The sequence below is a fragment of the Scyliorhinus canicula genome, chromosome 22, assembly GCF_902713615.1.
Source record: "Scyliorhinus canicula chromosome 22, sScyCan1.1, whole genome shotgun sequence".
Classification (NCBI taxonomy): domain Eukaryota; kingdom Metazoa; phylum Chordata; class Chondrichthyes; order Carcharhiniformes; family Scyliorhinidae; genus Scyliorhinus; species Scyliorhinus canicula.
Genome location: NC_052167.1, coordinates 26,656,556 through 26,673,103, shown reverse-complemented (window position 1 = coordinate 26,673,103; position 16,548 = coordinate 26,656,556). Strand labels below are relative to the sequence as shown.

At 50.3% G+C, this 16,548-nt stretch overlaps 1 protein-coding gene across 1 annotated transcript in view; it reads right to left on the bottom strand.

Moving 5' to 3' along the window:
* LOC119956166 (paired box protein Pax-2-like) overlaps positions 1 to 16,548 on the bottom strand; it is a 249,275-nt gene that overhangs the window by 12,761 nt on the left and 219,966 nt on the right. Inside the window, 1 exon segment of the mRNA XM_038783090.1 lies at positions 8,197 to 8,298. Coding sequence (XP_038639018.1) covers positions 8,197 to 8,298 — 102 coding nt within the window.

Below are 16,548 nucleotides of genomic sequence, written 5' to 3'. Positions count from 1 at the left end.
CCACATCTGCCCTTCCGGGGGGGGGAGCTCTCCCCGGTGTCCGAGCCAACCTATATCAGGAGGCCCAGGCCAGAAATGCGGAGTTCCAACGTAAGGTAAAAGAATCGAAGCGGGGTGGCCACCCGGCGGTGATTGACAGCCCTTGGAAGATTTGACCAAAGTATCTCGTCATTATCACGTTGCTGTTCGTGGGATCTTGCTGGGTAAAAACAATTAACTGCTCTGTTCACTCCAGTACACAGCGGGTTGTGAAAAGCTTGGGGATCTCCTGTGATCGGGAAGGCATGGTATGTGATGGAACCATCAATTCACCAGACACGTGCTTTCAGATATGAACAGTGGTTTTAATCTACTTACTACAGAGCCAGCCTGTTACCCGTTGATGAACTCTCGATGAACTGCAGGTTGACTCTGCACAAGGTTATTTATACAGCAGCACAGAGGGGAGGAATTGTGGGCGGAGCCAAGGGTGGAGCCCTGTACAAACTCCTGAGCATTCCCAGAGCTACTCCCCCTAGTGGTCGGATAACGCTACTGCACTTGCAAAGGTATTGGTAAATACAGTGTGAATGACCAAGTTACATTCACCACAATATGCAAGCAAAGCTTTCTATTTTTAGTCACAAACATTAAAACCTTCGATGAACCAGCACAATTAGGAGCTCGAATAAAATGTAATTGTTTTCTTTCATTGCTTCAAGAAAATATTGTTTGGTGTATTTAAGAGTGATAACCTGGTACAGTTTTATCAATACAGGAATAGCGGAAAATGGGTTGACCGTAGACTTAAGGGGCTGGATGCTCTGTTCTGAGACTAAGGGCGGGATTCTCCGAATGTCGATGCAGAACTCACTTTCACCGATTGGCCGGAGAATCCGTTTTTACGCCGGAATCAGGGACGGTGCCGTTTTTTGGACGCTTCGCCTCCTCCAAAACCGCATACATGAGGAGTACGCTGCATGCCGTTGGGACGACCTCAGGACATCACCTAAAGTTTCCCCCACCCCGATGCTCCACCCCTCATGGGCTGACTTCCCGATGGCGTGAGACACATGTCCTCTCAATTTTCGGGGACCTCGCGTGGAGACTGCGGACTGTGTTCAGCGCCGCCAGAGTCGGCGGGGGGAGCTGTTCATCTGGCAGGTGGGGCTTCGGCTGGGGCTGTGGGGGGACTGGTGAGGGTGTAGTCCAGGGGTGTCAAGGGGGTTGAGAGGGGCACTATCTGGCAGGTTGGGTCTGTTGCGCCATGTTGTATGATGCGACCCCCGCCGTGCGCAAACGCGACCACGAACCCGGACATTCTGCGTCCGTATCCGCTGGTAAAGTTACGTGGCTGCTTCCCCCCCCCACCGGTCAGAGCATCGATGCGGGGGGCTGCCGACTTTCTGGTCATAAGACCAGATACTTCCTCCGAACATAGCCGCAAAATCGGAGAATCCAGCCATAAGTATTGACGCTGACGTTGAATTTGTGGACTTTCACGACAGCAAAACTGTGGAGGGGCTGGCACCGGCACCACGTGGAACACAATCGATTCCAATGAGAAATATTGCGGGATTTGCTGGGTCCGTGATTGACACTCGGGAGGCTGACAAGCTGCAGCCGCACACACACATTACACTCCCCACACACACTCATCCCAGCCGCACACACACATTACACTCCCCACACACACTCATCCCAGCCGCACACACATTACACTCCCCACACACACTCATCCCAGCCGCACACACACATTACACTCCCCACACACACTCATCCCAGCCGCACACACACATTACACTCCCCGCACACACTCATCCCAGCCGCACACACACATTACACTCCCCACACACACTCATCCCAGCCGCACACACACATTACACTCCCCACACACACTCATCCCAGCCGCACACACACATTACACTCCCCACACACACTCATCCCAGCCACACACACACATTACACTCCCCACACACACTCATCCCAGCCGCACACACACATTACACTCCCCGCACACACTCATCCCAGCCGCACACACACATTACACTCCCCGCACACACTCATCCCAGCCGCACACACACATTACACTCCCCACACACACTCATCCCAGCCGCACACACACATTACACTCCACACACACACTCATCCCAGCCGCACACACATTACACTCCCCACACACACTCATCCCAGCCACACACACATTACACTCCCCACACACACTCATCCCAGCCGCACACACACATTACACTCCCCGCACACACTCATCCCAGCCACACACACACATTACACTCCCCACACACACTCATCCCAGCCGCACACACACATTACACTCCCCACACACACTCATCCCAGCCGCATACACACATTACACTCCCCACACACGCTCATCCCAGCCGCACACACACATTACATTCCCCACACACACTCATCCCAGCCGCACACACACATTACACTCCCCACACACACTCATCCCAGCCACACACACACATTACACTCCCCACACACACTCATCCCAGCCGCACACACACATTACACTCCCCACACACACTCATCCCAGCCGCACATACACATTACACTCCCCACACACACTCATCCCAGCCGCACACACACATTACACTCCCCGTACACACTCATCCCAGCCGCACACACACATTACACTCCCCACACACACTCATCCCAGCCGCACACACACATTACACTCCCCACACACACTCATCCCAGCCGCACACACACATTACACTCCCACACACACTCATCCCAGCCGCACACACACATTACACTCCCCACACACACTCATCCCAGCCGCACACACACACATTACACTCCCCGCACACACTCATCCCAGCCGCACACACACATTACACTCCCCACACACACTCATCCCAGCCGCACACACACATTACACTCCCCACACACACTCATCCCAGCCGCACACACACATTACACTTCCCACGCACACTCATCCCAGCCGCACATACACATTACACTCCCCACACACACTCATCCCAGCCGCACACACATATTACACTCCCCACACACACTCATCCCAGCCGCACACACACATTACACTCCCCACACACACACTCATCCCAGCCGCACACACACATTACACTCCCCACACACACTCATCCCAGCCGCACACACACATTACACTCCCCACACACACTGATCCCAGCCGCACACACATTACACTCCCCACACACACTCATCCCAGCCGCACACACACATTACACTCCCCACACATGCTCATCCCAGCCGCACACACATTACACTCCCCACACACACTCATCCCAGCCGCACACACACATTACACTCCCCACACACGCTCATCCCAGCCGCACACACACATTACACTCCCCACACAAACTCATCCCAGCCAACAAGATGGTACTGGTTGTGTTGGAGCGCCCCCATACAGCTGATGGTTGGCTGGGGCCAGAGGGCACCCAGGTGTGTGCCATGGGGAGGACCCATACAACCCATGGCACTAAGTTCGCAGTGGGTTGTCAGCGGCGTGCGCAGCTGCATGGCTGCCTTGCCGGCTGCGGCAATGGTGTTCCGTGCCCCTCCACCCCGATCCCGCAGCCCACCTCCTGGCCACCCCATACTACCCCCAGCCTTGGCAGAAGCCCGCTCGGCCAGCGGCACAACTATCGGCAAACTCTGGCGATGTTGGACACTTTCCGTACCCCCTCTCTCTCCCTCAGCAGCTACGGCGCCGGTTTCACGGTGTTTAATAGCACAAGTGAACCGCGCCATTGGGAAGTCGGCCCATCGGAGGCGGGGAGAATCGCGGAGGCCCCAGAGAATACCAGGTTGGGCCCGCTAATGACATGCAAAAGGTGTATACTGTACATGCGTTCGGGAACGCATTAACACCGCTGTCGAAGTGACGGCGAATTTGCGATTTGGCGTCAAATCAGCTCCCGCAGCAATTTTAGCGTCGGAACCTATTCTCCGCCCAATCGCGTTTCGCGATTTCATCGTCAGCCAACGGAGAATAGGGGCTGGTTTAGCTCACTGGGCTAAATCGCTGGCTTTTAAAGCAGACCAAGCAGGCCAGCAGCACGGTTCGATTCCCGTACCAGCCTCCCCGGACAGGCGCCGGAATGTGGCGACTAGGGGCTTTTCACAGTAACTTCATTGAAGCCTACTCGTGACAATAAGCCATTTTCATTTCATTTTCATTTTCAATTCTGCCCAAGCAGTTTTAACATGACTGTCTGGTTTATTGCATGTAAGTAACCTTATTTGAAATCAATTAAAATAACTTTAGAAAAGTACACTGAACGACTTAAATCTTTCATTGGTGCACGTGAATCAGTTTCTTTATAAATTATCTATGTTTTAATATTTTGAAAAACACTTTAAAAAGATGTCTGGTGGTACCTGTGCGACTTAAAAGGGCTTAATTTGAAGATCCTCCCTCAGGGCTGCCAACAATTGTTATCAGCAGTAAATCACCCATGGTGATTAATTTATTATGGGGGCATGGCTGGCTTTGTGTGCAGGCCTGTCTTCCAGTGCGATGTTTATTAAATCAGTGTTAAAGATTGCAGAAACCCAGTTTATGCAAGATGTAATTTACGCTTATAGCTATTTGTCTGACCTCTTACAATGGTTGGTGCCACAGACAGGCAAACCTCTACAGCAGCAAAGATAGGTAGGCCTCACTCGTTAAAAGGGATCCTGCTGAGGAGCCTCTTTCTATAAAGGATTTCTCACGGTGATGAATCTGAAGGTTTTCTGGTGTTATCATTCCCTATTTAACAAAAGTCATCATCGCAACATTTGTTCCCCATGAGTGATCCAAATGGTTAGGTAATCGTTTGCTCACTGCTGCCTCACGGCGCTGAGGACCCGGGTTCGATCCCGGACCCGGGTCACTGTCCGTGTGGAGTTTGCACATTCTCCCCGTGTCTGCGTGGGTTTTACCTCCTGTGGTAGTATGACTAGGGGTATTACGGTACCTGGGAGTGTGAGCTGCCATTGGTGCAGAGGGCTCGCTGCCCATTGGCCCAGGTATTGTGTGCTTCTTATCCCTAGTGGCTAAGAGGAAGGTAGCTCCGCCTACGAGGCGGGGTATAAGGACCCGTGTTCCCCTGCAGCCAGGCCATTTCCTGTACGTCTGCTGCCGGGCTCACTTCTTGCTAATTAAAGCCTTTCGTTTCGGACTTCACCTATGTTTCGTGTCCATTGATTGTGCATCACCCCCATAACCCAAAGGTGTGCTGGTTAGGTGGATTGGCCATGCGAAATTGCCCCTTAATTGGGAAAAAAAAAATTGGGTACTCTAAATTTTTAAAAAACATTTTTAAAAAGGTACTGGTTTGCTGAAAAGGTCTTTGCCGATCCTTTTAAGAGGTTAGTCAAACTGGAGTTCTTTTCATTAAGTCAAAGAACTGCCCGGCTGCCAAAAAACTGTCCATCTGTCAAGGAAATGTCCAGCTGTCAAGGAGGTGTACACTAGGTGAGTTGGCATGGACAGGGTCAGGGAAAAGGATGGTGGGTGGGTGGCATGGGTTGGCATAGGGGCTATAAAGGGCTGAAGTGATGTGGGTGGCACAGAGCGTATGATGGGCCATGGGGGTAGGCAGAGGGGAATGGGCTGTCATAGGTGTATGAAGGGCCATGAAGTGGGTAGAACATCAGGGATATGAGGGTATGGGGTGGGTGGAGGGGCATGGGTGGCATAGAATAGTGTGGATGGGGCAGAGGAAGTGTATGGAGGGGAGTGAGGGGGTGCTTTTTGTTTCTATCTCCTTCTAAAATGTAATTCAAAAGACTGCCGGAGCATGGATCCACCCAGCCTGCCTCAGCACCTGGCAGGCCTCCATACGCATTCCCAGGGCAGTGGGCCAAATTTCCTATCCAGCACCCACCACCCAACCCTCCCTGCCCCACGGGAATGAAAATCCGATGAATAACCTCAGCCGGTGCGGGAATTGAACCTCGCTCCGCTCGCTCCGCATCAGAAACCAGCCATCCAGCCAACTGAGCTAATGCCCCATCAGACATCAGCCCCGCTAGCGGACAACTCAAAATCCACTGGAGCTAATAGGTGTGAGGATGATACATGGGAGGTGATTCAAACTAATCAATGTGGAATTGTCGAGCCAGAGAATTGTACAAAACAGAAGCTGTGCTGGCAGAATCAGAATCCGTTGCAGATGATAAAAGAGAAGCAAAGTCAGATGTATGGGGATAGAGCAGGGGAAGGTGGTTAATATCTTCCACAGAGCTGGTACAGGTGGGATGGGCTGAACGGACACCTTCTGTTCTATCCTCTGACAATCCAACATGAGCCAAGTCTCATGTATCAACATCTAATAATCTTTATTATTGTCGCAAGTAGGCTTACATTAACACTGAAATGAAGTTACTGTGAAACGCCCCTAGTCGCCACACTCCGGCGCCTGTTCGGGTACACAGAGGGAGAATTCAGAATGTCCAAATTACCTAACAAGCACGTCTTTCGGGACATGTGGGAGGAAACCTGAGCACCCGGAGGAAACCCACGCAGACACGGGGGAACGTGCAGACTCCGCACAGACAGTGATCCAAGCCGGGAATCGAACCTGGGACCCTGGCGCTGTGAAGCAACAGTGCTAACTATTGTGCTACCGTATCCAAAGAAAGGATTGCTCAAAACCTATTCATTAACTCACTCAAAGAGATAGCGATTGTCAAATAATCCTTTTAACAACAAAATTAATCCGTTTGAAATTATTAAGCACCCCAAACTGCAAAGGCCATTCTTTCTCTCACTCAACAGGGTCCCACCAGCCATTACAGCAGTTTTGGGTCCCACGACACTTCTTTACAGCTGAAATGCCCAGCCACCAGGAGGCGGTAGCAAATATCCCATCAACCCCTGCAGGTCAGTGGTATCGCATGTCATGGAGCACTTTGCCGTTCTCTCATTGGTGGTGGCTAACTGCTGAACATAGAAGGTGAATAATCCAGGCCTAAGACTTCAGTATCATCAACCTTCACTTGGATGAGGGTAAAACGGTTGATGTGGTGTATATGGATTTCAGTAAGGCGTTTGATAAGGTTCCCCACAGTAGGCTATTGCAGAAAATACGGAAGTATGGGATTGAAGGTGATTTAGTGGTTTGGATCAGTAATTGGCTAGCTGAAAGAAGACAGAGGGTGGTGGTTGATGGCAAATGTTCATCCTGGAGTTCAGTTACCAGTGGTGTACCGCAAGGATCTGTTTTGGGGCCACTGCTGTTTGTCATTTTTATAAATGACCTGGAAGAGGGTGTAGAAGGATGGGTTAGTAAATTTGCAGATGGCACGAAGGTCGGTGGAGTTGTGGATAGTGCTGAAGAATGTTATAGGTTACAGAGGGACATAGATAAGCTGCAGAGCTGGGCTGAGAGGTGGCAGATGGAGTTTAATGCAGAAAAGTGTGAGGTGGTTCACTTTGGAAGGAGTAACAGGAATGCAGAGTACTGGGCTAATGGCAAGATTCTTGGTCGTGTAGATGAACAGAGAGATCTCGGCATCCGGGTACATAAATCCCTGAAAGTTGCCACCCAGGTTAATAGGGCTGTTAAGAAGGCATATGGTGTGCTAGCCTTTATCAGTAGGGGGATTGAGTTTCGGAGCCACGAGGTCATGCTGCAGCTGTACAAAACTCTGGTGCGGCCGCACCTGGAGTACTGCGTGCAGTTCTGGTCACCACATTATAGGAAGGATGTGGAAGCTTTGGAAAGGGTTCAGAGGAGATTTACTTGGGTGTTGCCAGGTATGGAGGGAAGGTCTTACGAGGAAAGGCTCAGGGACTTGAGGTTGTTTTCGTTAGAGAGGAGAAGGCTGAGAGGTGACTTAATAGAGACATATAAGATAGTCAGAGGGTTAGATAGGGTGGACAGTGAGAGTTCCTCAGATGGTGATGACCAACATGAGGGGACATAGCTTTAAATTGAGGGATGGTAGATATAGGACAGATGTCAGAGGCAGTTTCTTTACTCAGAGAGTAGTAGGGGTGTGGAACGCCCTGCCTGCAACAGTAGTAGACTCGCCAACTTTAAGGACATTTAAGTGGTCACTGGATAGACATATGGATGAAAATGGAATAGTGTAGGTCAGATAGGCTTCAGATAGTTTCACGGGTCGGCGCAACATCGAGGGCCGAAGGGCCCGTACTGCGCTGTAATGTTCTATATTCTATGTTCTAGGTCTCGCGTTAAACTTGTTAGTTACCTGGTACCATGCCAGCCAATGTGGAGGTGGAGTAACTGCCTTGCCCAGTGGGTGGAACATGTGGAGGATAGCCAGGTAAAGTTGTGCTCGCCATATCACGGCCTGAAAAATAAAACAAAGAAAACCTTATACACAAGTTATATAATAATGTAATCATTTTTTTTGTCACATTTAGGCTTACATTAACACTGCAATGAAGTTACTGCGAACATCCCCTACTCGCTACACCTGTTCGGGTACATGGAGATGGAATTCAGAATGTCCAAATGACCTTACAACACGTCTTTCGGGACTTGTGGGGGGAAACCGGAGCGCCCGGAGGAAACCCACGCAGACACGGGGAGAATGTGCAGACTCCACACAGACGGTGACCCAAGCCGGGATTGGATTGGATTGGATTGGATTGGATTTGTTTATTGTCACGTGTACTGAGGTACAGTGAAAAGTATTTTTCTGCAAGCAGCTCAACAGATCATACATGGGGAGAAAAGGGAATTAAACAGAATTCAAGAAAATTCATGAGAATACATAATAGGGCAACACAATATATACAATGTAACTACATAAGCATTGGCATCAGATGAAGCATACATGGGTGTAGTGTTAATGAGGTCAGTCCATAAGAGGGTCATTTAGGAGTCTGGTGACAGTGGGGAAGAAGTTGTTTTTGAGTCTGTTCGTGCGTGTTCTCAGACCTCTGAATCTCCTGCCCGATGGAAGAAGTTGGAAAAGTGAGTAAGCCGGGTGGGAGGGATCCTTGATTATGCTGCCCGCTTTCCCCCGGCAGCGGGAGGTGTAGATGGAATCAATGGATGGGAGGCAGGTTCGTGTGATGGACTGGGCGGTATTCACGAACGGAATCGAACCTGGGAGAATTAACAACCCTTTGGCGGTCTTGAGTGTGTGTGTGTGTGTGTGTGTGTGTGTGTGTGTGCGCGGGGGGGGGGGGGGGGGGGGGGGTGGAGTGTGAGTGTGTCTCCATGTCTCCACGTGTGGATGTGCTGTATCAGCATTGATTACTGTCAAATCTGGCGAAAGATTACTGGCAAAAAAAAAGGAAAAGCCATGAGCGAAAGAAACTTTTTCACACAGCGAATGGTTAGGGTCTGGAATGCACTGTCTGAGAGTGTGGTGGAGGCCGGTTCAATCGAGGGAATTTCATTGTTATCTGAAAAAGAAGACTGCATAGGTGCATACAGGCAATGGGCCAAATGGCCTCCTTCTGTGCAGTCACATTTAGAACGTAGAACATAGAAAAATACAGCACAGAACAGGCCCTTCGGCCCACGATATTGCGCCGAAACCTTGTCCTAGATTAATCATAGATTATCATAGAATTTACAGTGCAGAAGGAGGCCATTCGGCCCATCAAGTCTGCACCGGCTCCTGGAAAGAGCACCCTAGCCATGGTCAACACCTCCACTCTATCCCCATAACTCAGTAACCCCACCCAACACTAAGGGCAATTTTGGACAGTAAGGGCAATTTATCATGGACAATCCACCTAACCTGCACATCTTTGGACTGTGGGAGGAAACCGGAGCACCCGGAGGAAACCCACGCACACACGGGGAGAATTTGCGTGATTCAGTCTGACCCCAGGTCCTCCTTTTCCTCAGCAGACAGTCTTAGATAATCACCCTGAGGAGTATGTTTAATCTATGGTGCTAAGCGAGCGCCATAGATGAAACAATTAAGATACCCAGAGGAAATGTCGTTAACTGACCAGTAATTAGACTGGTGATTAATAAATTGCAAATATTTTATTGTCCTGTCCTCTCTGCCAAACATGGATGAGATAAAATGCTGAGTCAGGGTAGAATGTCCTCCTCATGAGAAGTTCAACGTGCAAGGTTCAACTAAACACACACACACACAATTAAAAATCCAATGATGACCATAAACCATTGTTGATTGTCATGCAAACTCATCTGGTTCACTAATGTCCTTCAGGGAAGGAAATCAAACCTCTCGTCCTTACCCGCCTGGCCTACAGACCCACAGTAATGTTGTTGATTCTTAAATTCACTCAGGGATGGCCAATAAATGCTGACCCAGCCAGCGTCGCCCACATCCCTCAACAAATAAAAAACACACACATGCGCACACTGGTCATGGTTACTTTTTAATAAAATTGATAAAATCTCATTCGCCCGGAAATGTGTCATATTTATTGAAAGCATCTAACACACGCATATTAAATCCGGTTCAGCTCAGTTGACGGAGGGTATAGCCAACAGCGCTGGTTACAAAGATACATAGATACATCGAAAATAGAAGCAGGAGGAGGCCATTCAGCCCTTCGAGCCTGCTCCGCCATTCATTACAATTGCGGCTGATCAGCAAATTCAATATCCTGATCCCAACTTTCCCCCCATATTCCGTGCTCCCTTTAACCCCAAGAGCGACATCTAATTCCTTCTTGAAATTACACAACGTTTTCACCTCAACTACTTTCTGTGGGAGTGAATTCCACAGATTCACCACTCTCTGGGTGAAGAGATTTCTCCTCACCTCAGTCCTTAAAGGTTTACCCCTTATCCTCAAACTATGACCCCTAGTTCTGGACTCCCCCACCATTGGGAACATTCTTTCTGACTCTACCCTGTCTAATCCTGGTAGAATTTTTCAAGTTTCTATGAGATCCCCTCTCACTCTTCTACACGCCAATTAATATAATCTTAACTGTCTCTCCTCATATGACAATCCCAGGGTTCAATTGCCGTACCGGCTGAGGTTATTTATGAAGCCTTCTCAACCTCGCCCCTCGCCTGAGGTGTGGGTGAGCCTCAGGTTAAATCACCACCAGTCAGCTCTCCCCCCTCAAAGGGGAAAGCAGCCTCTGGTCACCTGAGACTGTGGCCACTTGACTTTATCAAATGACTTTGTTCAATTCCGTAATTGAGACATGAACCAACTGGAAAGAAAGAGGTCAACATTTCTGTGAAAACAGTGGGCAGCAGAATTTCATATCAATGCGTCAGGTTTTCATGTATTGCAGATCATTCTAGGGCCGCCATAACCCCAGTGGGAAGACCTGACCGAGCAAGAGTATTTTGTGATGGTCTGCACACTCCTCAAATCACTCATGTGAGACAGGGACTACAGGCAACAGGGAGGCTGGGTCACCCGCTCAAAGCCGAGGTCGTTTTATTTCCATGTACAGAATGACAAAGACTGCAGGCAGTCGGAAGATCGAGACACGGACAAAGAGGGGTAACCAACTGTTGTAATTTCATTAGTTCATAAGATATAGGAGCAGAATTAGACCATTCGGCCCATCGAGTCTGTTCTGCCATTCTATCATGGCTGATATGTTCCTCATCTGCTACCTACAATGTTACCGACCAAGAGCTGGATTGCAAAATCAGCCAGAGCATCTCCTCCCGAGAACACATGACCAAGGAGCGGGAGTCGTCAATCTAGCCTCCCGAGTCCAACACCCTCAATGTGATCACGGCTGATCCCAACCTGGCCTCAACTCCACTGTCCGGCCCCTTCTCCATAACCCTTCAACCCATGACCAATTAATGTTGTAATGTAAGGTGAAAAGGCAGAATTGAATTAGTCATAAATCGGTACATTTTAATGCATTAAAAAGTAGACTTACCCCCCATCTGCAAATGGAGGCATTTAAGGATTAATGAGAGCCGACAACCAGGAGTTTCATCGAAATGAAAATTTAAAGGGAAACGAGAGAGGTGAAAAGAGTGGTGGTGTGGTTTGGGGAGGGGAGAAGGAACGAGACAGCTTTAACAAACCCGTGAGAGAAATGCTGGATGGAGCATTTAGGACAGCACAGTAGCATAGTGGTTAGCACAAATGCTTCACAACTCCAGGGTGCCAGGTTCGAATCCCGGCTTGGGTCACTGTCTGTGTGGAGTCTGCGCGTTCTCCCCGTGTCTGCGTGGGTTTCCTCCGGGTGCTCCGGTTTCCTCCCACAGTCCAAAGATGTGCAGGTTAGGTGGATTGGCCATGATAAATTGCCCTTAGTGTCCAAAATTGCCCTCAGTGTTGGGTGGGGTTACTGGGTTATGGGGATAGGGTGGAGGTATGGGCTTGGGTAGGGTGCTCTTTCCAAGAGCCGGTGCAGACTCGATGGGCTGACTGGCCTCCTTCTGCACTGTAAATTCTATGAAATCTATGAGTGAAGGCAAGGACAAATTTGTGAAAGAATATGAGGATTTTATCAAGCCGAATACTTTATGGATGCCTAATGGGCCCCTAGCTGTTATCAACTGCAGATTTTGAAGTGGCAGTGATCAGCTTTGCTGCTCCAGGGAACTGGGTTCGATTCCAGACTTGGCGACTGGCAGTGTAGAGTCTGCACATTCTCCCCGTGTCGGCATGGTTTTCTTCCGGGTGCTCCGGTTTCCTCTCACACTCCAAAGATGCGCAGGTCAGGCGCATTGCCAGTGCTAAATTGACCTTTAGTATCCAAAGGTTAGGTGGAGTTATGGGGGATGGGGCAGGGTGCCGGGGGGAGTTTGTCTAGCTCGGGTGCTCTTTCAGAGGGTCGGTGCAGACCTGATGGGCCGAATGGCCTCCTTCTGCACCATGCTGAGAAAAACCTCCCAGTGCTAGAGGTCAAATTCCTCAATTACCGTCCCCAAACCCGACTCATGCTAATTTGTGTCTAATGATGTTCCATCAAAGCACAATTGGACTCACTATGTTAAAGACACTGGCCACAATTTTCCAGTTCAGGCTGGTGGAATCTTCCAGTCTCGCTGTTGGCAACACCTCCAGGATGCATTCCACAGTGGCGGACGACACGGGGGACGCAAAATCCCGTAGACACTGACGGGACTGGAAGATCCTGCCGCTGGACAATGGCGGGTCTCTCCCGCCACGGAGGAAAACCCCGCCCACTATTTGAATATAGATTGGCAGGAAATCGTCCGTCCTGGTTGGGGTTTTCCGCTGAAAGCAAATGAGGATTTGGTTGGAACGCCACGGCTGGGATTCTCTGAGCCTCCGCGTTGCAATCGCGCTCGGCGCCGGCGTGGAGAATGGGGCGTCAGACCCGCGATCTGGTCCGACGCCACTCCCTCGATTCTCCGGGGACCAGAAAAACGCTGCCAACCACACGCACGCGGGCGCCCAGCCACCAGAGGCCATGAAGAATCCAGCACGAGTCTTCAGGATTCAAAGAAATAACATTTATTTACAATAACATATATATATACAACAGCGGCAACTTCCCTTGTAGCTCACTCCTCTCTCCCTCTCTAGCTGGTTCCAAACTGGCCAGCTCTATTTATGCAGGGAGTCCGCTAATGATTTATCTCCCCTCCCCCCCGTCATTGGGGAAGCTCATACTCCCACAGGATTGTCATTAGTTCCCAGCCAATGGCAAGCAGGCAGGTTATAACAAAGGCCCCCCTGCGGCGATTCTCCGCTGCCAACTGGCTGAGTTCCCGCCGGCGTGGTTCACTCATGGTTCCACCCGGTGTGAGCTCGGAGTGGCGGCTGCGGACTCAGTCCGCGGCTGACCTGGTGGGGGGTGGGGGGAATCTGTCACTGGGGAGGGGGGGGGCCTCCAGGTCGGCCAGGCTCGCGATCGGGAGTCACCGATCGGCGGGCGCGCGTGATCTGGGGGGGCGGCCTATATCGTCGGGGCTGGCCCGCTGTGTGGGTCCGCCATGTTGCGTGGACTGACGGCCGGACGTGCAGGGAGCCGGAGCTGCGAGGACTACTCCGGGGCCCTGCTGGCCCCCTTCAAAGCGGAGAATCACTCTGGACATTCTCCAGGAAAGTCGCGAGTGATTCGCTCCGGTTTTCTCGCGGGCGGGGGGGGACGTAGCCCCATTATCAGAGAATTCCGCCCCCTATTTTCCATTCTCGCTCGCACCAGCTCCCACCGCAGGCGAGACTCGAGAATCCTGTCCATTGTCTCAAAGAAATGCCCATCTAAAAAGGGGAGGAAGATTTGAATTTACGTAATGATGTTCACAAACTCGTTACATCTTAAAACCGCCAATGCTTCGTGTAGGGTCAGTGTCACATCAGCTGATATGTCGGAACAATTGCCACACGGCGAGGACCCACAAGCGAAGAAGAGCAGAATAATAATCTTTATTAGTGTCACAAGTAGGCTTACATAAATAGCACAGTGGGCTAAACAGCTGGCTTGTAATGCAGAACAAGGCCAGCAGCGTGGGTTCAATTCCCGTACCGGCCTCCCCGAACAGGCGCCGGAATGTGGCGACGAGGGGCTTTTCACAGTAACTTCATTGAAGCCTACTCTTGACAATAAGCGATTATTATTATTAACGCTGCAATGAAGTTACTGTGAAAAGCTCCCAGCCGCCACATTCCGGCGCCTGTTCAGGTACACGGAGGGAGAATTCGGAATGTCCAATTCGCCTCACAAGCACCGTGCATTTGCCTGGGACCCTTATTATCGAACCACATCGCTTCACAGAGGGAAAGGAAAAATGCACGACTTTGAAAAGAGCTGTTCGGAGCGGTGACCAAAGCCTTCGACAATCAGACGAGGTCCTGAGATGGAAGCTGATGGTTTAATGGCTGAACCTCTGACATGCACCCCCCCCCCCCCCCCCCCCCCCCATCACCCAATCCCACCCCCCGTCAACAATTGAGCTTGTGTGGGTATTAGTTTCCAACCCCAGAGGTCTATTTAGTGCAAGCACTTGGTTTAAACCTATCCGGTAATTCTGACTCTCATTCAAATTCAGACTGACAAACAAAGTGGGAATGTAAACAATTGTAAGTATTGTTCAGAAAAACACCTTGTTTTTACTGGAACCTCTATTCTCCCTTGGCCATTTCATTTGTATCCAGTCTCTGCACTTTAATCTTCACTGAAACAGAGAGGTAAGCCCCCTCCCATTAGTCCATCCATTGACTTCCTCCCAGTCCATCTGCTGTGGACATAGTTCATTGTTGAGCAAGACTCAGGTATTGAAATCTAAGAGCTGTAGATTCCTGTTGCTTAACGTTCAAATTCTTGCCGATTTGTTAAGTGACTCCTCAGGTGGCAGTCCCTGACACCGCAGGAAATCCTCGGGCCTAAGCTGCTCCTGACGTAAATTGCCCAGCCTGGGATTCACACCTTAAACCTCTTTTTACCAAGCGTGTTGGTTCTCCGGCTCCGCGTCCCGCAGGCTGGCGCCACAGGGAGTTTGAAATGGAAAATCAGTCAGATCCTTGAGGAATATTTTAAAGGGCGTCTTCTGGGATATTTGAACGCTTAAGACACACATGGAAATGAACGGACAGGCAAAAAGAGTTGACGCATGACATTTTGAAAAGGGTCGCTGGCTTTGGCAAATCTTGTTCGAATTTTAAGGCAAACTACCGCACCACGCAGTTGGAAGCATTGGGTAAGGGGGGGTTCTCAAAGAGAACTCAACATTTTTCCTTCTTGAACTGAACATAGAACAGTACAGCACAGAACAGGCCCTTCGACCCTCGATGTTGTGCCGAGCAATGATCACCCTACTTAAACCCACGTAACCCGTAACCCAACAATCCCCCCATTAACCTTACACTACGGGCAATTTAGCATGGCCAATCCACCTAACCCGCACATCTTTGGACTGTGGGAGGAAACCGGAGCACCCGGAGGAAACCCACGCACACACGGGGAGGATGTGCAGACTCCACACAGACAGTGACCCAGCCGGGAATCGAACCTGGGACCCTGGAGCTGTGAAGCATTGATGCTAATCACCATGCTACCGTGAGGCCCCAATCAGAACGCCATCAGAAACAAATAAACATGGTCTCATGTACTGTTTGTAGCATCTTGTTATTTATCATAGCATCCCGAGGCGGCACGGTGGCGCAGTGGTTAGCACTGCTGCCTCACGGCGCCGAGGACCCGGGTTCGTTTCAAGCTTCGGGTCACTGTCCGTCTGGAGTTTGCACATTCTCCCCGCGTCTGTGTGGGTCTCGCCCCCACAACACAAAGATGTGCAGGGTAGGTGGATTGGCCACGCTAAATTGCCCCTTCATTGGGAAAAAAAGAATTGAGTACTCTAAATTAATAAAAATTAATCATGGGATCCCTGTGGTGCGGAAGGATGCCATTCGGTCTGTACCGTCCCTCTGAAAGACCCATATTCGAAAGACCACCCTACTTAGGCCCAAACTCCCGCTCTATTCCTGCAACCCCACCCTAAGGGGCAATTTAGCATAGCCAATCCACCTAACCTGCACATCTTTGGGCTCACCCGAGGCCCGAATCGAATCTGGGTCCCTGGAGCTGTGAGGCAGCAGTGCTAACCACTGCGCCACCGTGCCGCCCTTTAACAATGTTACAGGAAAATCATTTGTCCAGCTATTAAGAGTATTGAGTTACAGTTATTTTAGGTAACTTCTCAG